This window comes from Pelophylax lessonae (genome assembly GCF_965119305.1).
Source record: "Pelophylax lessonae genome assembly, chromosome: 11".
In the NCBI taxonomy this organism is placed as follows: Eukaryota; Metazoa; Chordata; class Amphibia; order Anura; family Ranidae; genus Pelophylax; species Pelophylax lessonae.
In genome coordinates, this window is record NC_138778.1 from 132,725,291 (window position 1) to 132,749,258 (window position 23,968).

The window sequence follows — 23,968 nt, forward strand, 5'->3', positions numbered from 1 at the left end:
GGTGAGGTGGGACCCCCTTACAGTTAGCAGGCCAGGCATTGGACAAGGGCAGGTTCCCCATGAGATAGATCCCCTTTCCTTTACAGACTTCTCACTACTCAATCAGTCACTAGTACAGTCAGACAGTACTACAGTAGTAGTCTCTTACCTACCTTTTTTTCACATGTCCCGACTCCCCAGACGAGGTTTTTCCTGCAGCACCACAGACAGACACCAGCTCTCTGGCCTCTCCCCTGCCGCCTTCTTTGCTGAGCCTGAATAATTGATGGCGATTGGCGATGCTGCTGATGCTGAGTCCTGACTGGACTCCTGTCATCTGACTCCTCCTCCGCTCCTCGCCGCGCCGGCTTCTTCGATTGCTCACTGCCTGGTTCTCTCCCACGCTGCGCTGGGTGGCCGCTGCACAGGCTAGTCTCTCCCCCAGACAGTCCCTCTCAGTCCCTGCACTGCACGCCTCCCCCACCAGTCTACAGTGGGCGGCGCGGACAGGATTGGGTTTGGGAGCTGAGCGGCCAGGGGCAGAGAGCAGCAGACACAGCGGCGGCCGCCATGGCAGAAGCACTGGCACTGCACGAGGGTGATTAGGGTGTGCCTAGGAACACCCAGCACACCCCGTGCGCATGCCTATGAGTGTAATGTTTTCAGCGGGGTGGCAAAAGGGGTGGCAAGGACTTCGTCTGGGGTGGCAATTGCCACCCCAGCTAGCCCTCTGGCTCCGCTACTGCTGAGCGCTCCATATGTTCGTGTGTTCGGCGAACATACTTATGTTCGACTCAAACGTTAAGCCCATCCCTACCTTGTAATAGTTTGGTGGAGTTCTTGAGGCTGCAAGGACTACAATAAAATATGATGTATCTGCATGAAGTAGGTAGGAATAGGTTAAAGAACAAAAAGCAATAACTTTTAAATAAAATGTATCTAAAATGGATTGACGTTCCTTAAGAACCAGTATTGACCCCAATTCTTTTCAATTTTCATATAAATGATCCAGTGAATTGAATAAAAATGATGCAGCTATGTTTGCCAATGTCATAAGATTTTGTAAATTTATTAAAACCTAGTGTGCAAGTGACAAATTACTATTGAACCTTAAAATGACAGGATAGCAGCGTGAGCAGTTAGGTGGCAGATGAAATGTAATTGTAAATTTTGCTCCCACGATGGGTATACCAGAACTTTTGCCCTCATACTTTAAATGGAATACAGTTAAGCAAACACAACTGGAAAATACTTGGGAATACTGATTAATACTCAATGCCTAGCAGCAGTTTCAAAAGCAAATCACATCCTAGAATGATAAATAAGATGCAGCATTGTGTAATCCCTTTATTCATTTTTTTGAATCACTCATGGTATGAGTTACAGCTTTGGGCACCACAGCTTATGCATGACAAAGAATGTTGAAGTGGTTCTAAAGCCTTAAGGTTTTTTTACCTTAATGCATTCTATGCTTTAGGCCAAGGGTCCACAAACTTTCTAAAAACAGGGCTAGTTTAAAGTCCTTCCGACTTTAGGGGGACCAGTCTATAGCCAGTGGAATTAAAAGATGTTGGGGTGTCAAGTAAACATTGCCCCACCGTTGGTATCAGTCTGAGGAATAGTGCTCTATCACGGGTATCAATGGAAGGAATAATGTCCCATCGTTGGTGTCAGTGGAAGCAAAAGTTCCCCGTCATTAGTGTCATTGGGAAGAATAGTGCTCCACCATTGGTGTCAGTGAGAGGAATTGTTCCCTATCATTGGTGTCATTGGGAGAAATAGTGTCCCATTAATTTTGTATGCGGCAGGATTAATGCCCGATTGTTGGTATCACAGGATATAAAAGTTCCTCAAGGACTGGATAAAGTCAAGCAAAGGGCCACATCTGGCCTCTGGGCCCCTGTACTGAGGGGCAAGGCTGAGCCACATTGTCTGTTTCTATAAACACTGACAGAGTGGCTCAGGAGCGAGCCTGCACAAGTGCCCCCATAGACAGAAGCTTTCTCAACAAAGAGGAGGGTGGGGGACCCCAGAAGAAGTGGATCGAGGCTGCACACTGTGCAATACCATTGCACAGAGCAGGTAAGTATAACATGTTTATTATTTTAATTAAAAAAGAAAAGTTGAAGCTTTAATATCACTTTGGGCTGGGAAAGGAATCAGACTTTTAGTTAAATAGAGCTGCTTTACTTGGAATAAAAAAATATTTAGAGCTGACTATATATACAGTATATATTTACACAGTTTAGCAGTAGGGATGAACCAAAATTTGGCTGTTCGGTAATTCAGATAAATACCTAAACTTTTGTTTCTTTAGCCCCCTGTTCTGTGGGATCTGAGCCTCATATATAGAAGCAGTAATTCTACCACTTCTATATATGAAAGCTTCAAGCTGTCAGTGCTTCCTAAAGTAGCTGGCCCCCACTGCAACTGTAACAAGTGCTGCTATCACCAGCATATTGCTTACATGGCCGGGAATCCTCACGTAAGCAAAGTAGTGGAGATAGCTGAGATTCTGCTGCCCAAATATGGTTACTGGCCATGTTTTGGCAATGACATTAAAAAAATGTGACCATGGCCATATTTGGTAAATTATGTCACTAATATCTTTGCCCCTTACCCTATGTAGCTGATGACAACTCTAGGACCTGTCATTTGGCTAACAGTACCATCTGGATTGGTCGTATATGCCAAGTCAATTGGGCTTTAATTTCAGTGAGTTGCTGAGTGAATCTTCATGAATTTGGGCCAAACTGTATTCTGCTACATTTCTTTGGTGAAAAAAACCCAAATTAGTGTATATTATTTAGTCTGTAGGAAAGTTAGAGTCCACAAACTATGGTATATACTGTATCTAGAAATTGATCAATCCTGATGTACTGAAGGCCTATCTCATTTCTTGAGGCCCAAAAATGTCAGAACAGTACAAATATCTCCCAAATCACCCCTTTTTTGGAAAGTAGACAGTCCAAGATATTTAGTAAGAGACATGGCAGGTTTTTTTAAGTTGCATTTTTTTTTTCATAATTTGGAAAATTAATTGAAAAAAATGTTTCATAATTTTTTTTTTTTACATACTGTCTGTCCGAAATAGACTTCTCAGTTGTCACGATACTTCAGGAAAGTTGTTTATTTTCTAAAGTAAAGCAAAACATATGAAACAGAACAAAACAGAAAGGTTTCACGCATCAAAAGGAGAGAGAGAGAGAGGTGTTACGTGTCTTCAGATTGTAGCATGTTCTTTTCTCATTTGTGCTTGATCTGTAGATATAGTTGTCTTTTATACTATATGTAAAGATGATGTCAGCAAAAAGTGTGTCCCCAAGAAGGTAGTACAGTGGAACCTTGGTTTACGAGTACCTCTGTTTTCGAGCGTTTTGAAAGACGAGCAACATTTTTTAAAAAAAACTGTCTTGGTATACGAGCACTGTCTTGATATACGAGCAGTTTTATACTCTAAAAGCATGCCATCCCCTCTGTAAATGCACTCTCTCACATACCATTATGTGTCCCAGCGCTTGTACACTGTATAAACATGCCGATTTATATTGTTTTAGAGTGTCCCTGCACTTACTGTATGTATATGTCTCCTCGTTTCTCTGCCTCGCTCTCACCTCGTCTCCCTGCTCTACCCGGCGGGAGGGGCCGATCACTCCTTCTGACGTCATCTGAGGAGTAGGGGAGGAGGAAGCAGAGGGCTGCAGTGTTGTGAGTGAACAGCCAGACAAGCACTAATAAAGAATAATCGGCATCTGTTATGTAGTACAGCACGAATACAGGGACACATAATGTTTAACAAAGGAGATGGCATACTTATACTGTACAGTAATGTACTACTTTATATATAACAGCATATCTTTATATTACTATAAATGCTTGTGGAACGAATCATCTGAGTTTCAATGCTTTCCTATGGGAAAACTTGCTTTGATATACGAGTGTTTTGGATTACAAGCAAGCTGCTGGAACGAATTATACTCGTAAACCAAGGTTCCACTGTAATTCTAAATATAAAAGTAACACCCACTCTTGCATATATGGTTTGAGACTACAGTAAGCCACATAACTCCACCTAACATACTAACATAGAAACTCAGAATAGAAATCCATACATAGCAAAATTGCTTTTCTGTCCTTGACAAAGATATATTGAAGTAACCTTCAAAACTAACATATTACATTTTAACATTCATATGTATTTCAGAGACTTTTATCATTTTAAATAATATTAAACTCTAAATCTCTAATACTGTCACCAGTGCAGTACAACACACCATATTACTGGTGTGGCAGTGATCAGGGACACTGACCGCTGACAGTACAAGGAAAAAATAACAATTGTAATTTTTTTTTTTAAATTACATTTTTTTTTGTTATGATTTTTTTAACACGCTGTGACCAGAGCAATATAATGTTACCTTATTAACATTGAACTACTCTAGGGGAAGTGACCAGGATTTATTTTCTTTTTTTTTTTTTTACAAATTATGATTGCATACAGAATGGTTTGTTGTGATAAGCTGTGATTGGACAGAACTAATCACATGGTACAAATGGCTGTGATTGGCCCTGTCTGTACCATGTGATCACATTGACCAATCACAGCTAGAAACACAATTGTACACAATGAATGGATTGAAAGGAAGCATGGAAAGTCACATGGCCAGTACACTGATCAGTCATCGGCTGTGAATGGTGGACACACCCAGTAAAAGATCATGCCGCTGCACGGTGCCTTCTGAGAGGACATCATATGACATGCACTCAGAAGGATAAAGCACCCGCCCCACCATCAAACTACTAAAGGCCTGAGCAGGAAAGTGTAAAGCAATTGCAAGGTTTCTAACCTGTGATCCCGTAAAAGTTTCAAGTTGCAATCTGACAATGCTAGGCCCTTGCTTTGCAATTAGCAGCACCGTTGACAGCATGCCCTCTGCAGACCTGATAGACAGCCCAATAGCTAACTAAAGTAGGCAGGCTGCTCCTAATTACAAGTCGTTAGCTAAGCATTGTGAGCCTTAACCACTTAACCCCCCGGAAGATTTTACCCCCTTCGTGACCAGCGCCTATTTTGTGATTCGGCACTGCGTGATTTTAAAGGACAATTGCGCGGTCGTGCGACACTGTACCCAAACTAATTTGAGGTCCTTTTATTCTCACAAACAGAGCTTTCTTTCGGTGGTATTTGATCACCTGTGCGATTTTTTGATCATGCGCTATAAACAAAAAAAAAGCGTCAATTTTGCAAAAATAACAATATTTTTCACATTTTTTTATATGAAATTCCCCCAAAAAAATGTAAAAATCAAAATTTTTTTAACATTTTAGGCCAATTTGTTTTATGCTACATATGTTTGGTAAAAAAAAAATCGCAAAAAGCGTATTTTGATTGGTTTGCGCAAAAGTTATTGCTTTTACTAACTAAGGGAAAGATTTTTGTCGTTTTTGTTGTTTTTTTTTAACGAGTAATGGCGGCGATCTGCGACTTTTTTTGCGGGACTGCGACATTGCGGCGGACAGATCGGACCTTTGACTGACATTTTTGACACTTTTGGGGTTACCAGTGACATTACTACAGTAATCAGTGCTATACATATGCACTGTTACTGTAAAAATTACACTGGCAGTGAAGGGGTTAACTTTATTTGAGAGGGAGGGGTTAAGTGTGTCCCTAGGGGCATGATTCTTACTGTGATTGGATGTGGCTGTGTGTGTAACAGCACAGATCAACGGTCCTACATAGCAGGACCGAATGATCTGTGCTGTTACACAGGGGAGACTGATAGGCAGCTTTGTTTACATTAGCCGCCTTCCTTCTCCCACAGTAACCGACGATCGCGAGTGACCGGCGGACATCGGGTCCGCCGGTCACTCGCGCGGGGGGGTCTGTGACCGAGCAGGAGCGCGCCTCCGGCGGCGCGCGCTCGCTCCCTAGACCCTCACAGGCTAGCGATGTAGACCTACGTCGCTTTACCTGTGAGGGGCTGACTGCCGACGTAAATCGTCGTTAGGCAGTCGGCAAGTGGTTAAACCTGAAGAACTGTTACTAAGAGGATCTCAAGGTAAGACAAATTGCAACAGAATCACAAAAATTACTTGCTTAATAAAGTTTTATACAGTGGGGCATGCCAAACATACTGAAAAGTAGATTTGGGGTTTAACCATTTCACTGCTGTCACCATATCTATTATGCCCGCCAGCCGGCTATTTGTTAACCTTTTTGAATTCCGACTGTCGGCTTTATTTAAGATGTAGTTTACAGCAACCTGATCACTTCTGCATGTGCTATAAAGTGCCACACCCTGCCTGACCCCCACCCAAGCTCACTGGTCCCTCTTTAAGCCCCCTTGACTTGCATAGCCCTCGTCCCCACATACAGTACATACAAACACAAACCCATGTGTCGGGTGCACATGCATACAAACATATTTGTTATCTATTTACTTGACACAAGCTCCTCTATTATATTTGACCAACAATTGTGATTATTATGTGCTTGTGCGCAACTAAAATTCATTTGAGTGTATTTTACAGAAAACTGAAATCTAAAAAACAGTAGTGTATATTATGTATGACTGCAAATACGATGAATCTTCACAAAGTTTCTACACTTTTTTATATTTAATAGTTAAAAAAAAAGTGTAAAAACTTTTTGAAGAACCCTCATTTTTTTTACAGGGTCTCTGCTTTCAGAAAATAAAATGCACAAAATGAAAAAGTAAATGACTCTGGTGGTGAAAGAGCTATTTACACTTTTTATCTTTATATTGAAAGGGGGCAATTATCTATGTACTGAGTATAGGAAGGAGATAGTTATAGTAAGCATGATTTTGCTGTGGTTCAGATGTGAAATGCCCTATTTCATAAAATAGTAATGGCAAAATCAATAACACAATCTAAAAACTAACGGGATGCTTTTCTTAGTAATAATGGTATCTACGGATGTTCAGGATAGTTTTTTTAGATATTTAACCTCAGGAACTGATTTGACGATCTCTGATGGTCAGGAAGGATTTTTCCCCGGGGTTGCCCATTTCCTTTCTCTAAACTACAACTTAAAACTTCTTAAGTTTGTTAGAGGTTCAATCAGATGGAAGTGTCTTTTTTTTTTTAGCTATGTGACCATTTATTGACAGCTAAAGATCCATTCCTAACAAACCTATGAATGTTTTGTATAAGGTGAAACTCAAAGACTGGAGACCGTGTGGTTATCTGGCATATGTCAGAATGAGAAGAATGAAGCTGTAAGCAGTAAACTGGACATTGATAACATGGCTGGAGTCTTCTACATGCTGTTGGTTGCTATGGGTTTAAGTCTGTTGGTCTTCTCATGGGAACATCTTGTGTACTGGAGGATGAGACACTGTATACCCAGACCTTGTGTGGAGCAGAGCCTGCTTGGAATCAGTCGGGTAAGCGTGAAGAAAAGTGAACAGATTTCAAAGGAGGTTTTAAAATGTACAGTGTTTTTGTATACATACAGCATTGTCTCTCTCTATATAATATGTTTTGCACTAAAAAAATATTTCATAAAATATTGTTGTATTTCCCATGTAGTTGAACAAAGTCTGTTGACTACAGAGCTCAATAGCTAAAGTTGACATTTAGCCCTGGATGCTACTTTGAAATGTAGTAGTGAAGTAGCACAATTTCAAAGTAGCAGGTGCAATTTCAGGTGCTACTTAAAAGACATCTATGCGGATCAACTATACTGGGTGACAAATCTTTGAAAAGGCTATACAACAGCCGAAACGCGTCAGATCTGGATGAACTCTGTGAATCACTATTTCCTGGAATCTTCACAGGAAACAGAGAGACAACATCCACATCTTTGTTACTATAAGCCACATATGTCACAGATTCTCTTGAATCTTTTTCCTACTTCTTCTTCACACTGGGCTCTTAACCCAAGCACCAATTTCACTTTCAAAATATGTATATATGTATTATATATGATTAATGGAATAAATCCAAAATTCTTTTTACCCCTTTGATTTATATTATTACTTGCCCACAAAGTCCCACCACATTGGCCTGAGACACCAAAAAACCCCCTTCTTTATATATATACATGGGACGGAGGCAAAACCTACTAAACCCACCTTGAGATCAAAAACCCCCACCCCCATATACCACTATAGTTAGATTCAAAAATCTAGTTTTTGTAGGGATAGCTTTAGGTGTCAGGGTGACCGTAGTGTAGTTTAGGGTGACCTGACTCTGCCATGTCAGGGTGACTGTAGTGTAGTTTAGGGTGAACTGACTCTACCATGTCAGGGTGACCGTAGTGTAGTTTAGGGTGAACTGACTCTGCCATGTCAGGGTGACCGTAGTGTAGTTTAGGGTGAACTGACTGTATCATGTCAGGGTGACCGTAGTGTAGTTTAGGGTGAACTGACTCTGCCATGTCAGGGTGACTGTAGTGTAGTTTAGGGTGAACTGACTCTGCCATGTCAGGGTGACCCCACTATGCAGATTGTGGGTTAGGGGTATACATATATATATATATATATATATATATATATGTGTATATATATATATATATGTATATATATGTATATGTATATATACACACACACACACATATATATATATATATATATATATATATATATATATATATATATATATATGTGTGTATAGGGGTATATATATATATATATATATATATATATATATATATATTTATACATACACATATATATACCCCTATGCAGAAGATAAAAAAAATGCCTGAAAAACGCCTGAAACAAAAACGCCCAGGTGTGAAAGGAGGGTAACACCATCCCTGCGCTACTGAAATTCTAAGAAAAATAATCTGTTTTTTTTCTGGTTCTGGACATGCTACAGAGCTGAAACTTCACAGGTACACTTTTTTAGACCCCCCAGACACTAAATCCAAAAGAAATCTCTTTTTTTTTCCAATAATTTTTTCAATAATTGGCTCTCTATCAAAAACAACAATTTTTAAGAACTTTTTTTGCCTGATTCATAGTCCCTGGGGCATGACCCAGAACCCTAGGCACTTTTTAGGGGCATTATTGGGTTTTAGGGCTTCAAAATTGTGTTTTTGATTCCAGAAGTTCAGGTCCCATTGATTTCAATAGGGTTCTGGAATCCGAACCAAACTTTCGGGAAATTTGGGTGTTCTGTTCGAACCGAACTTTTCAAAAGTTCGATAATCCCTACTCACCAGCATCCTTAATTTTTTTGCTAATGTCCCAAGGTGATGAACCTATTTCCCCTATGTGGAAATCACTCTTAGCTTAACCACTTCCATACAGAGCAGTTACACCCCCTTCCTGCCCAGACCAATTTTCAGCTTTCGGCGCTCTCACATTTTGAATGATAATTACTCAGTCATGCAACGCTGTACCCAATCAAATTTTTTATCATTTTTTTCACACAAATAGAGCTTTCTTTTGGTAGTATTTAATCACCACTGGGTTTTTTATTTTTTGCAATATAGGTGAAAAACAGCGAAAATTTTGAAAAAAACACATTTTGTTTTAGTTTCTATTATAAAATTTTGCAAATAAGTAATTTTTTTTCATAAATTTGGGCCAAAATGTATACTTCTACATATCTTTGGTAAAAATAACCCAAATTAGTGGTTATTATTTAGTCTGTGTGCAAGTTATAGAGTCTACAAGCTATGGTGCTAATCATTGAAAATTGATCACACCTGATGTACCGACGGCCTATCTCATTTCTTGAGGCCCTGAAATGTCAGGACAGTACAAATACCCCCCAAATGACCCCTTTTTGGAAAGTAGACATTCCAGGGTATTTAAAGAGGCATGGTGAGTTTTTTGAAGTTGTAATTTTTTTTCCACAATTCTTGGGAAAATGAATGTTTTTTTTTTTTACACAAAATAGTCATAATTACAAGTTATTTCTCACACACAGTATATGCATACTTGCAATTACACCCCATTCTGCTACTCCTCCTGAGTATGGCAATACCACATGTGTGAGACTTTTACACAGCCTGGCCACATACAGAGGCCCAACATTCAAGGAGCATGTCAGGTGTTCTAGGAGCATAAATTACACATATAATTTCCTAATGACCTATCACACTTTTGAAGGCCCTGGAGCACCAGGACAATGGAATTACCCACAAAATGACCCCATTTTGGAAAGAAAACACCCCAATGTATATTCTATGAGGCATAATGAGTCTTCTGAACATGTAATTTTTTTCCACAAGTTTTTGGAAAATGTGGAAAGAAAATGAAAACGCATTTTTTTTTACACAAAGTTGTAAATTTATAGGATATTTCTAACACATAGCATGTACATAGCAAAAATGACACCCCAAAATACATTCTACTACTCCTCCTGAGTATAGCAATACCACATATGTGGGACTTTGTCACAGCATAGCCACATACAGATGCCCAACATGCAAGGAGCACCGTCAGGTATTCTAGGAGCATAAATTTCACATATAATTTCATTACAACCTATCACACTTTTGAAGGCCTTGGAACCCCAGGACAATGGAAACCCCCACAAAATGACCCCATTTTGAAAAGCAAACACCCCAACACATAATCTAGGAGGCATGGGCTGCAGATACGTACTCAGGTACTCTGATGGGCTGCAGAAAGGTACTAGGGTACTCTAAAGAGCTTCAGAAAGGTACTTAGGTATTCTGGTGGGCTAGAGACAGGTACTCGGGTAATCTGACGGGATGCAGATAGGTACTCAGGCACTCTAGGCTGGAGACAGGTACTCGGGTACTCTGATGACAGGTACTCAGGTACTCTGATGACAGGTACTCAGGTACTCTGGTGACAGGTACTCAAAGTACCCGAATACCTGTCATCAGAGTACCCGAGTACCTGTCATCAGAGTACCTCATGGGCTGGTGACAGGTACTCGGGTACTCTGATGACAGGTACTCGGGTACTCTGATGACAGGTACTCGGGTACTCTGATGGCAGGTACTCGGGTACTCCGATGACAGGTACTCGGGTACTCTGATGACAGGTACTCAGGTACTCTGATGACAGGTACTCAAAGTACCCGAATACCTGTCATCAGAGTACCCGAGTACCTGTCATCAGAGTACCTGATGGGCTTGTGACAGGTACTCGGGTACTCTGATGACAGGTACTCAGGTACACTGATGACAGGTATTCGGGTACTTTGAGTACCTGTCATCGGAGTACCCGAGTACCTGTCATCGGATTTCCTGAGTACCTGTCATCAGCACATTAGAGTACCCGAGTACCTGTCATCAGAGTACCCAAGTACCTGTCATCAGAGTACCCGAGTACCTGTCACCAGCCCATCAGAGTACCCGAGTACCTGTCATCAGAGTACCCGAGTACCCGTCATCAGAGTACCCGAGTACCTGTCATCAGAGTACCCGAGTACCTGTCACCAGCCCATCAGAGTACCGAGTACCTGTCACCAGCCCATCAGAGTACCCGAGTACCTGTCATCAGAGTACCTGATGGACTGGTGACAGATACTCGGGTACTCTGATGGGCTAGTGTCAGGTACTTTGATGGGCTAGTGACAGGTACTTTGATGGGCTAGTGACGGGTCCTCTTTATTGGGGGGGGACAGTCAGTGTATTTTGGGGTGCACTGTAATCGGTAACTAGCTGTTACCACAATCTCCTCACACAGGATCAGTGTGTGAGGAGGAGAACACGGTGACAGCTAGTTACCGTGTTCTCTGTTGACACTCTGTGACCGGCTGTGATTGACAGCCGGTCACGTGGTAAAAAGTCAAGTCAATTTCATTGGCTCTTTACCTAGATCGAGGATGGGCTCTGTCCAAGGGACGAGCGTCATCCCTGATCGTCACGCATTGGGGAGAGAACGAGCGGCTCGCGCTGGAGCCGCTCATGTGATCGGCTGTGATTGACACAGCAGATCACGTGGTAAACAGCCAATTTCATTGGCTACTTACCTTGATCATGGATGGGCTCAGTCCAAGGGACGAGCCTCATCCCTGATCACCGCGCTGCGGGGGCGCGCAGTAGCGGCGAGAGCGGGCCACAATCATATGAAGTCGGCCCAGATCAACAAAGACTTTCTGCCGCTGTCATTTTACAATGACGCGGTATGGAAGTGGTTAACTAGTTTATTATTTTGTTCTGGATTCTCCAATCAACACTTCACTGTCTTTTAATACTACAGTAGAAGCAGTGTATACGGATCGGTGCAACCTTGGTAAAGGGTCCATTAACACTTGTGCGACTTTGGATGTGCGATTTCCATTGCGAATTTACCGTGCAACTTGATGCGCCTTTGGATGAGTGCGACTTTGTTACAACTTTGGCTTTCACCAATGTGATCATTTTGTTTGTGCGCTACAAAGTCGCTAGACGTGCAGGGCGTAAATATTTGTTTAGTTTCTTTATTTTCTAACAAATTCCAAAATTTCAGAACGATTCAAATTTGATTCGGTTGAAAATTAACTGACCGATTCGAGTTCTGTGTGGAAAAAAAGCTGGTAGCTAAGGAGCGGGCCAGGAAGTTGGCCACTGTGTCCTTAACAACCGATGACTCATCAGCTGTTAGCGGCTTCCCCAATGACAGCTGAATGTAAACAAAAGAATGCCGGCAATGGAAAATACATGAAAAAATGGTCTGGGGTCCCCCTGAAATCCATAACAGACCCTTATCCGAGCATGCAGCCCGGCAGGTCAGAAAAGGAGAGGATGAGCAAGCTCGCCCACCTTCTGAATCATACCAGACCACATGCCCTCAACATGGGGAGGTTCTTTGGGGCTCTGCCCCCCCCCCAAAAAAAAACACCTTGTCCCCATTTTGATGGAGACAAGGGCCTCTTCCCCACAAACCTGGCCAGTGGTTGGAATCTAGAAACCCCCTTTAACCCCCTCAGATCCCAGCCCCCCCCCCCCCATGTGAATAAGTAGAGGTACCTCTACTCATTCAGCAAAAAAGTGTAAAAAAAACCTCTCTGGTCCTGACAAAGGCTCCCACTGTCTGACAGCTCTTAAATAACTAAGGGGCAGGAACCAGGTGGCACCGCCCCCCTAGTGATGTCATTGACATCATTGAGTGCATGCTGGGTTGGTGATGTCACAAGGGGGCAGTGAAAACCGGATATGTCACCAGGTGGCCTCGCACCTTAGTGATTTAAGAACTGTCAGACAGCAGGAGCCTTTGTCACGAACAAAAGGGGGTGTGGGAGTTGGATATATTAGAAGGGGTGCTGAGTCGTTTATGCCCTCATCCCTTAGCTAATAGAAAGCATGTACATGGAAAGGATCCCCCTAATTGGGACTATAGCGGGTAACGACACAGGTAAGTATCAAAAAAGATTATTTATTTTATATAAACAGTATATACAGAAATTGGCAAGAGAGCAAAATTATACACAATTGCACAATTGAAAAATGTTAAAAATATAGGCGACTCTTTGCAATATCAGATTAAAAATGACCATTTCAACATGGAGGAACCTGAGGTATGGTGCTGGAGACCCTACGCGTTTCAATATCAATCTTCTTCAGGGGTCTTTTGACCGTGGTCCCAATTTTTTATATACAGTTTTTTAGCAATATTCTATAACGGGATGAAAACAAATAATTAATTTTGCATTATAGTACACATTGTATTGCATATCATCTATTATCCTTTAAGTATCATTTAATATATCTCACCATACACATACCATGTATTTTTTGTCATTCAATCTGAAAGAGTCGTCTTGATTAAAAGATTGATCGTTTAGGCACCACCAAGGAGAGCATACTATGAGGTGTCTCCGAAAGTCACACTGAACGTCCTGATCCCTCCCACTCAGTCCGATGAGGAGAGCGTGGGCCGATCAGTGCTGGGTGTGAAGCTGAAAAGGAGACGGACCGAAGGGACAAACCGTCATGGCATCACACGGGGTCCATACCCAGGGTACACCAAATCCTCCAATCTGCAATTCTAAAAGAATTAAATCAAAATGTGTGTAGTGTTATATCTACACTATTGAGAGTATAAGTCAACAATATGTTACAGCAAAAATAGCTGTTTTAGACTTTTTGTATAGAAGGATTTAAATTTTGTACCTTCACATCTATTTGCACTAGTCCACAACCTGCATCTCATGCATAGATATATGTTTCTGGCATTAGATATATTCTATATCAAAAATTGTTTCTGATTTGTTTAAAGAAGCACATATGCATTGAAGTATGTACCCACCTTTAATTGCTATATTTGAAGAGAAAGGTTGGGGGAGGAGGTGAAATGGAAATTATCACACTTGCAATCTGATTTTCCAATAGGTGTAGTGTTTCCAAGGAGGGAGAAAAGCCATCTGTTTTAAATACAAAGATATATATATATATCTAGTGAGGGAAGGTATTAACCAATATCCTAAAAGTCATAGACTAGAAAATAAAACTACATATAGTATTGTTGGTAGTTAGTGGGTATTTTATTTACCTCCTTCGGATCGTCAAGCAGGTCGCAAGTGTGTCCCTCTCCTCCCAGGTGGAGAGCCTGAATGTTACTGGGGAGACTAACCTTGTATATATGTGCCTGATGGTAATTGCAGAGTTGGAGCAGGTGTCTGTTGGAGGGCCCCCTGAGTGGGCGGTGCGGAGGGTGGCCCCACAGAGCGCAGACCAATCGGGGCCAGATGCCATGACATGTCTGTACAGCGTCCAGACTGTTGCCCTGGCAACCCCGCTGTATACACTCCCGGGGTCTCGATCCGCATCGCCCGCTCACCGACGCACAGAGGGAGGGGGCGGTCGATTCGACCATCCCAACCCGCACTGCCATCCATCTCCAAAGGCACTGGATTGCCAGAGAATGGATGGCCTACGTGCGCCGGGCGATGCCAGTAAGGAACGCCCACTCCGAAGCCGCTCCGCCCCAGCTCCTCCCAGCGGACGTGATGTAAAGGAACAGTGCGGCGTTCCGAGGCACCCCCCGCATACAAGTCCCAGAATGCCTCTGGTTTGCCCAACGATCTCTTAATCTAACTTTTAAAAGAACATCCAAGAAGAGAGAAAAAAAGTACACATAATGAATATAGGCATAAACACATTCAAGAACAAATCCTATAACATGGTTGTAACCTTGTATTGACTGATATTTTTACATATGTCATTATTTGATAGTTTGTTTATAAATTGAACATATAATAATTGATATACATATAGCATGGTATAGCAATTAAAACCTATTAGCTGTAATATCACAGAAACATCTTATTGACAGACGTATAATTTTATAGTAGAACATGTTAGCAATGATTATGTATACATGTGATAGATTGAACAGGCTTTCTACATATTTTCAGCTTTACCAATCAAGCTCGAGCACAGATGTCATTAGCACTTCAAATAATATTTGTGTCGCTCTGTTGATTTGTGATATCAAACAGTCAGCACAAAATTATTTTATATATTATTATATGTATGGAACATAGATTGATACTATGCCCACTTCATGTCCAAAATGGCTCTTTTTTGGATCATTTGGGAGATTATTTTAATAGCTTTATCTAAATTTACACAGAGTTGTCATTCAAAAGATTTGAAGTGATATGGGTTAGATTGCATGTATAGACCATGACATCATAGCTTGAGCTTCTAGGTATTACAAAGTTTGAGTTATTCACCCATGGTTTTCCCGAGAAGGGAGAGAGAGAAGAGAAGAAACAAAAGATTATATAAAGGGATTTTTAGGTCATTTTCCACTCTGATTTCCCTGACACAAAGCCTTCTAGAAAGGGTTTATATGAGATCATCTCATTTAGGCCTGGGGGGGAGGTGGCTTGGAGTCTAAAAATCCATCTCTGTTCTTTTTGGAGGAGGACTTTGTTCCAGTCCCCACCCCGAATACCTACATGAACCCTATCTAGAATTAGGAAAGAAATTTTAGGAAATCTGCCATCATGCATCTGAATGACGTGTCTACCTAGAGGTAAGTCCGGATTTTTTGTTTTCATTGAGTGGATATGTTTGTACGCCCTTTGCCAAAACTCGAGTTTTGTCTTTCCTATGTAGAAAGCGGGGCATTCGCATTTAAGCATGTATATCACCCCTTGAGTCTTACAGTTTGCAAAATGGTGTGGGCGATACATCTCTCCATTTGGTAGTATGATTCTTTTCCCCACATTCATAAATTGACAATATTGGCACCCCCCACATTTGAACGTACCCTGGTATTTACAAGGGTCCTTTGAGAGTCCCGTTTTAAATTCACTAGCGACCAGTTTGTCTTTCAATGATGTTGCTCGTTTAAAGGTAAAACGCGGTTTGTCAGAGACAAACTGGTTTACATTTGGGTCCATTTTAAGGAGGTGCCAATATTTGTCAATGATGCGTTGGACATCCCTTTGCTGATTCGAGAAGCGTGTAATGATGCGAGGGGCATTATCTATCTCTTTCTTTGTCCGTGTTTTGAATAAAAGTTCTTGCCTATTTTTGCCATTGGCTTTGTGAAAGGCCTTTTTCAAACATGACTTGGAGTACCCCCGATCTAATAGTCTTTTTCTGAGGTTATCTGCTTCTTTTTGGTAATCTTGTTCGCTCGAGCAATTCCTCTTGATTCTTAAATACTGACTGAAAGGTATGGAGTTTATAAGTGGTTTTGGATGAAAGCTACTGGCATGTAATATGCAGTTTCCCCACAGTTGGCTTTCTATAGAGATTGCTTCTTATAAAACCTTCTGGATCTTTGTACAATTGGATGTCCAAAAAGGTAATTAAGTTTGGATCCCAATTGGCAGTGAATTTTAAGTTAAACGTATTATTGTTAAGTTTTTTGAGGAATTGGTCGAGTTCACTAAGGATACTGTCCCAAATCATTAGGACATCGTCAATATATCTTAGCCAGATGATGGCATGTTCCATACCTTCACTTCCAATGTCTCCCGTGTAAAGGGAGCGTTCCCACTCCCCCAGGTACAGGTTTGCGTACGATGGGGCACATCCTGTCCCCATCGCAACGCCCTGTACCTGGAGGTAGTGGGAACGCTCCCTTCACACGGGAGACATTGGAAGTGAAGGTATGGAACATGCCATCATCTGGCTAAGATATATTGACGATGTCCTAATGATTTGGGACAGTAGCCTTAGTGAACTCGACCAATTCCTCAAAAAACTTAACAATAACCTTGTAAATACCAGGGTACGTTCAAATGTGGGTGGTGCCAATATTGTCAATTTATGAATGTGGGGAAAAGAATCATACTACCAAATGGAGAGATGTATCGCCCACACCATTTTGCAAACTGTAAGACTCAAGGGGTGATATACATGCTTAAATGCGAATGTCCCGCTTTCTACACAGGAAAGACAAAACTCGAGTTTTGGCAAAGGGCGTACAAACATATCCACTCAATGAAAACATTCAGATGCATGACGGCAGATTTCCTAAAATGTCTTTCCTAATTCTAGATAGGGTTCATGTAGGTATTCGGGGTGGGGACTGGAACAAAGTCCTCCTCCAAAAAGAACAGAGATGGATTTTTAGACTCCAAGCCACCTCCCCCCCAGGCCTAAATGAGATGATCTCATATAAACCCTTTCTAGAAGGCTTTGTGTCGGGGAAATCAGAGTGGAAAATGACCTAAAAATCCCTTTATATAATCTTTTGTTTCTTCACTTCTCTCTCTCACTTTCTCGGGAAAACCATGGGTGAATAACTCAAACTTTGTAATACCTAGAAGCTCAAGCTATGATGTCATGGTCTATACATGCAATCTAACCCATATCACTTCAAATCTTTTGAATGACAACTCTGTGTAAATTTAGATAAAGCTATTAAAATAATCTCCCAAATGATCCAAAAAAGAGCCATTTTGGACATGAAGTGGGCATAGTATCAATCTATGTTCTATACATATAATAATATATAAAATAATTTTGTGCTGACTGTTTGATATCACAAATCAACAGAGCGACACAAATATTATTTGAAGTGCTAATGACATCTGTGCTCGAGCTTGATTGGTAAAGCTGAAAATATGTAGAAAGCCTGTTCAATCTATCACATGTATACATAATCATTGCTAACATGTTCTACTATAAAATTATACGTCTGTCAATAAGATGTTTCTGTGATATTACAGCTAATAGGTTTTAATTGCTATACCATGCTATATGTATACCAATTATTATATGTTCAATTTATAAACAAACTATCAAATAATGACATATGTAAAAATATCAGTCAATACAAGGTTACAACCATGTTATAGGATTTGTTCTTGAATGTGTTTATGCCTATATCCATTATGTGTACTTTTTTTCTCTCTTCTTGGATGTTCTTTTAAAAGTTAGATTAAGAGATCGTTGGGCAAACCAGAGGCATTCTGGGACTTGTATGCGGGGGGTGCCTCGGAACGCCGCACTGTTCCTTTACATCACGTCCGCTGGGAGGAACTGGGGCGGAGCGGCTTCGGAGTGGGCGTTCCTTACTGGCATCGCCCGGCGCACGTAGGCCATCCATTCTCTGGCAATCCAGTGCCTTTGGAGATGGATGGCAGTGCGGGTTGGGATGGTCGAATCGACCGCCCCTCCCTCCTTTGTGCGCCGGTGAGCGGGCGATGCGGATCGAGACCCCGGGAGTGTATACAGCGGGGTTGCCATGGCAACAGTCTGGACGCTGTACAGACATGTCATGGCATCTGGCCCCGATTGGTCTGCGCTCCGTGGGGCCGCCCTCCGCACCGCCCACTTAGAGGGCCCTCCAACAGACACCTGCTCCAACTCTGCAATTACCATCAGGCACATATATACAAGGTTAGTCTCCCCAGTAACATTCAGGCTCTCCACCTGGGAGGAGAGGGACACACTTGCGACCTGCTTGATGATCCGAAGGAGGTAAATAAGATACCCACTAACTACCAACAATACTATATGTAGTTTTATTTTCTAGTCTATGACTTTTGGGATATTGGTTAATACCTTCCCTCACTAGATATATATATATATATCTTTTTATTTAAAACAGATGGCTTTTCTCCCTCCTTGGAAACACTACACCTATTGGAAAATCAGATTGCAAGTGTGATCATTTCCATTTCACCTCCTCCCCCCAACCTTTCTCTTCAAATATAGCAATTAAAGGTGGGTACATACTTCAATGCATATGTGCTTCTTTAAACAAATCAGAAACAATTTTTGATATAGAATATATCTAATACCAGAAACATATATCTATGCATGAGATGCAGGTTGTGGACTAGTGCAAATAGATGTGAAGGTACAAAATTTAAATCCTTCTATACAAAAAGTCTAAAACAGCTATTTTTGCTGTAACATATTGTTGACTTATACTCTCAATAGTGTAGATATAACACTACACACATTTTGATTTAATTCTTTTAGAATTGCAGATTGGAGGATTTGGTGTACCCTGGGTATGGACCCCGTGTGATGCCATGACGGTTTGTCCCTTCGGTCCGTCTCCTTTTCAGCTTCACACCCAGCACTGATCGGCCCACGCTCTCCCCATCGGACTGAGTGGGAGGGATCAGGACGTTCAGTGTGACTTTCGGAGACACCTCATAGTATGCTCTCCTTGGTGGTGCCTAAACGATCGATCTTTTAATCAAGACGACTCTTTCAGATTGAATGACAAAAAATACATGGTATGTGTATGGTGAGATATATTAAATGATACTTAAAGGATAATAGATGATATGCAATACAATGTGTACTATAATGCAAAATTAATTTTTTGTTTTCATCCCGTTATAGAATATTGCTAAAAAACTGTATATAAAAAATTGGGACCACGGTCAAAAGACCCCTGAGGAAGATTGATATTGAAACGCGTAGGGTCTCCAGCACCATACCTCAGGTTCCTCCATGTTGAAATGGTCATTTTTAATCTGATATTGCAAAGAATCGCCTATATTTTTAACATTTTTCAATTGTGCAATTGTGTATAATTTTGCTCTCTTGCCAATTTCTGTATATACTGTTTATATAAAATAAATAATCTTTTTTGATACTTACCTGTGTCGTTACCCGCTATAGTCCCAATTAGGGGGATCCTTTCTATGTACATGCTTTCTTTGTCACGAACAGTTTTTATTTTTTCGGGTTGGCGCTGGCAGCGGGCGTCGTTATTGACGATGGAACTATACTGGGGGGCTTTTTTTTATTTCTTAATAAAGGACATCAACATGGGGACAAGGTGCTTTGGGGTGGGGGGGAGCAGAGCTCCCCCTGCCCCAAAGCACCCCCATGTTGAGGGCATGTGGCCTGGTATGGTTCAGGAGGGGGGGTGGCGCTCGCTCATCCCCCCCTTTCCTGACCTGCCAAGGGTCTGGTGTGGATTGCAGGGGGGACCCCACGCCATTTAAAAAAAAAAATTGCGCCCAAGCACCTTATTTCTTCCTTCAGACAGAAACCTCCCTTCCTTGCTTCCTTTTATTAAACACTCAAAACAGATTGCTCTACACTGTCTGGATGTGATCAGATCCATCAGAAAGTACCTCAAAGCTACAGCTTTGAATGGACTACAGATGGACTTCCTATTTGTCCTTCAATAGGGACCTCACAAGGGATACCCTGCTTTGAGAGCCACCATTGCTAGGTGGATAAGACAACTCACCTCAAGTGCCTACACCCTAAAGGATAAAGCTCCTTCTGCACTAATACATACTGTACTATATGTACAGATAATAGGAATTTGACTTACTTGTAAATTCTATAACTTGGAGTACAGTATACGACACAGGCTGTTCCTGTGTTACTCTGAGTGGGATAGGGTTTTAGGGGGATACCCAGGGGGTATGTCTTTAAAGGCTTCAACAGTACCTAATCACCAGGAAGTTACATCCCGTAACCCAAGGTCTATATATTTCAAGCTTGTATCTTGTACTGAACCCCAGGATATAGAATATACAGGTAAGTGAAAATCCCTGTGGCTTTTTCAATAAGTTTCTCAGCTGGTGTGCAGGTAAAGTAATAGAACCTGATGTTTTCCATGATCTCTGATTACTGCATAGCTTAGTGAATATTGGCTGTCCAAATCTTCCTCCACCTCTTCCTTCTGATTGATATCTATATTTAGTAAAAAAAAAAAAAGCAAGTGATTGATAAAAGAAAAATGGAGAGGGAGGATAAAAGTGGGGATAGAACTATCCTATCACATACCCGGTTTCTGGAGAAATGAATTTATGGAAATTATTACATCACTTTCCTCAGATGGTAGCACCCCTTCATTACCTCCTACTAATACTGAGAAGATGTAACTGAACAAACTATCCAAGGTGGCATATAGATAACATAAAATATCAATAAAACAAAAAAAAAAAACATAAATTTACAGGTATACATGCATGCACCTTTAACTTTCACTTCAGGGTGTTTTCATTAACTGGGTTCTGGGTGACTTTGGGCAACAAAAACTATTAATTCAACATAATTCTAATTATCTGTTTTTTTCTTGTTTCTTAGGGCATATATAGTTGTTTTCGAGGTGTTCAGAGTCCATCCCATGGCCCCGCTTGTCCTGAGCCTGATGTAACAGGAACTCCGGTACCCGTCAATGTTTTAAGGGTTCTGCAGACAGCCAAGGATCTTGTTTCCTCCTCTGCTGTTGGTGGGTCCCTGGAGACTGCATCACATGCACTACGTACTTGGAGACAAAGAAGTGAGAGTTTGCAAGCTGTCTTCTCTGTGCAGGGTCCACAGCAACAATCACAGGCCAATTCATCCCCTCATTATGCTGTCACTTCAAAACCAATAGTAACTGTAGCCCCATCCAGCAATATATCACTTGTTTCTCCTACTCTCCGATCAACCCAAGTTCCATGCTCACCAAGAGAAGAAACAGATCCCAAACCCACAACACTAAACACTTGTCTTAGTCCAGATACTTTGCCACCAATTGCTATCACTACCCATAATGAAAATGTTCGGAGAACGGAGGCTGGTGCTGCAAGTGGAAATTGTGAAACATCCCAGCTTTCAGCATGCAAAAGGTGGGAACTATTGGAAAGAGCGCCTGTTACTTCCACAACAGCAGTTCCTCATTGTAGTTCTTGGTGCCATTCCCCTATCCCCAGTCAAGTACCAAGACGACATATCTTGCTATGTGATTCGTTTAACAGGAAGGACTGGAGGCTACACCAACACTGTGGGTGCCCATCATACTGTTCCCTCCCCAATAGCAATCAAGTCTGCTTTTTATGCAGCAGTAGTCCTCCTTTTGAACAAAAAGGGAAAAAATGGCTTAGTCCAGTTTACTGTAAACCCTCCCAAGAGGAAACGTACTTTGCTGGCCCAATCTCTACATGTGCCACGCCAGCTGCACTAAGCCACAGAGACCATCATACTGCTTACAGTGTAGCATCTGTAGGGAGGACTGTTTGCCACAGCAAGACAAGAAGTAGAAGGAAGCCTACCCCTTTTCCTTTAGGGACATTTCCAACTGAAAGATCAAGAACACACCACCCGACTGAAACATGGAAGAGAATTAGCAGGGAATCAGAAGTGTAAAACTGGAATAAAATGGGTGTTATCAAATATGGCAATAAGGACTGTACCAGCTTTAATGGATGCAACACAGCTGCTAAAGCTCAGGTACAGGCGGCACAAACACTGTATATCTGTTCAAAAAAAAATGAAGCAACATAATCAATGGTACTGCTAAAGTTTCAAAACATTGATACCCTGTCTCTTAACATCAAATTTCCTATTAAAGATGTAATCACACTATTTACAATGTGGTATATTCTATCCAACATGTTTTTGAATATTAAACTATATGTATTCCCCTGCATTTGTCCTTAGGGCCCAGTGTATTTTTGAGATATGCAGTGTTATTTTTTTAGGTTGCCCCCTGGTCCTGCTTGTGCAAAAAAAAAAAGCTATTTTACTGAGATGATTTTGTGTTTCATCTGATAGTTTAGCAGCAATAACTCAATGCAATGATCTGAGAACTGCACAGATCTATAGAAGATCACAAAAGACACAATATTCTGGTTTTATCCAGTAATGTTTACAAAATGCCTGCCCTAAATAAAATGCCTTTATGTCATTGAGTCTTCCTTATTACTCTAAAAATAATGTTTGTATGTACTTTATGTGGTTTTGTAAGAATGTAGCAAATTGTCTGGTGTGCAAATGTATCCATGAACATTGGATACTTATCTTCTAAACCTGTGATTGGGCGATATTTGGGCTGTATTTGGGCTGCATTGAAGCACTTGAAATGATGTGTGAATAAGCTATTGTTGAATGTATATGTTGTGTGAAATAAAGACTGTTTGCCAGTTACATAAAACCCAACTACCATCATATAATTATTCCAATTTTAGAACTCACACTGCTCTACTAGAGCACAAAAGCATCATATAAATGATGGTGTCTTGCCTGGTATTTGATGTTATTGCTTGACATTATTATAAATCTTAAACTGACCTCCAGATGGATATAAAATATACAGATAAATTCAGCTCTGTGATCATTAGTATATCCTTAACCACTTCAATACAACCTCCATCCTTCCCAGACCAATTTTCAGCTTTCAGTACTCTCACACTTTAAATGCCGATTACTCAGTTATTCTACACTCTACCCAATCACGATTTTTATCATTTTTTTCCCACTCAAATAGAACTTTCTTTTGGTGTTTTTTTTTTTTTTTGTTATTACAACTGGGTTTTTAATTTTTTGAGATATAAGTGATAAAAGAGCGAAAAAACTTTAAAAAAAAAAAACAAAAACAAAAAAAAAATTTTTTTTTTGTTTCTATTATAAAATTTTGCAAATAAGTAATTTTTCTTCATACATATGGGCCAAAATGTATACTGTTACATACAGTTTCTCACAAAAGTTAGTACACCCCACACATTTATGTAAATATTTTATTATATCTTTTCATGTGACAACACTTAAGAAATTACACTTTGCTACAATGTAAAGTAGTGAGTGTACAGCTTGTATAACAGTGTAAATTTACTGTCCCCTCAAAATAACTCAACACACAGCCATTAATATCTAAATTGAAATTTATAAAGTCTA

The 23,968-nt window shown here is 40.9% G+C and overlaps 1 protein-coding gene across 3 annotated transcripts in view; it reads left to right on the top strand.

The window, feature by feature from the left end:
- Nucleotides 1-22,558, top strand: part of GRIN2C (glutamate ionotropic receptor NMDA type subunit 2C) — a 240,164-nt gene extending 217,606 nt beyond the window's left edge. For all 3 annotated transcript variants that reach the window (XM_082271610.1, XM_082271611.1, XM_082271612.1), the window contains 2 exons: nucleotides 7,159-7,391; nucleotides 21,398-22,558. In XM_082271610.1, the coding sequence (XP_082127736.1) occupies nucleotides 7,159-7,391; nucleotides 21,398-22,441 (1,277 nt within the window). In that variant the 3' untranslated portion in view covers nucleotides 22,442-22,558. The remainder of the gene's footprint in view (nucleotides 1-7,158; nucleotides 7,392-21,397) is intronic.
- The last annotated feature ends 1,410 nt before the right edge of the window (nucleotides 22,559-23,968 follow it).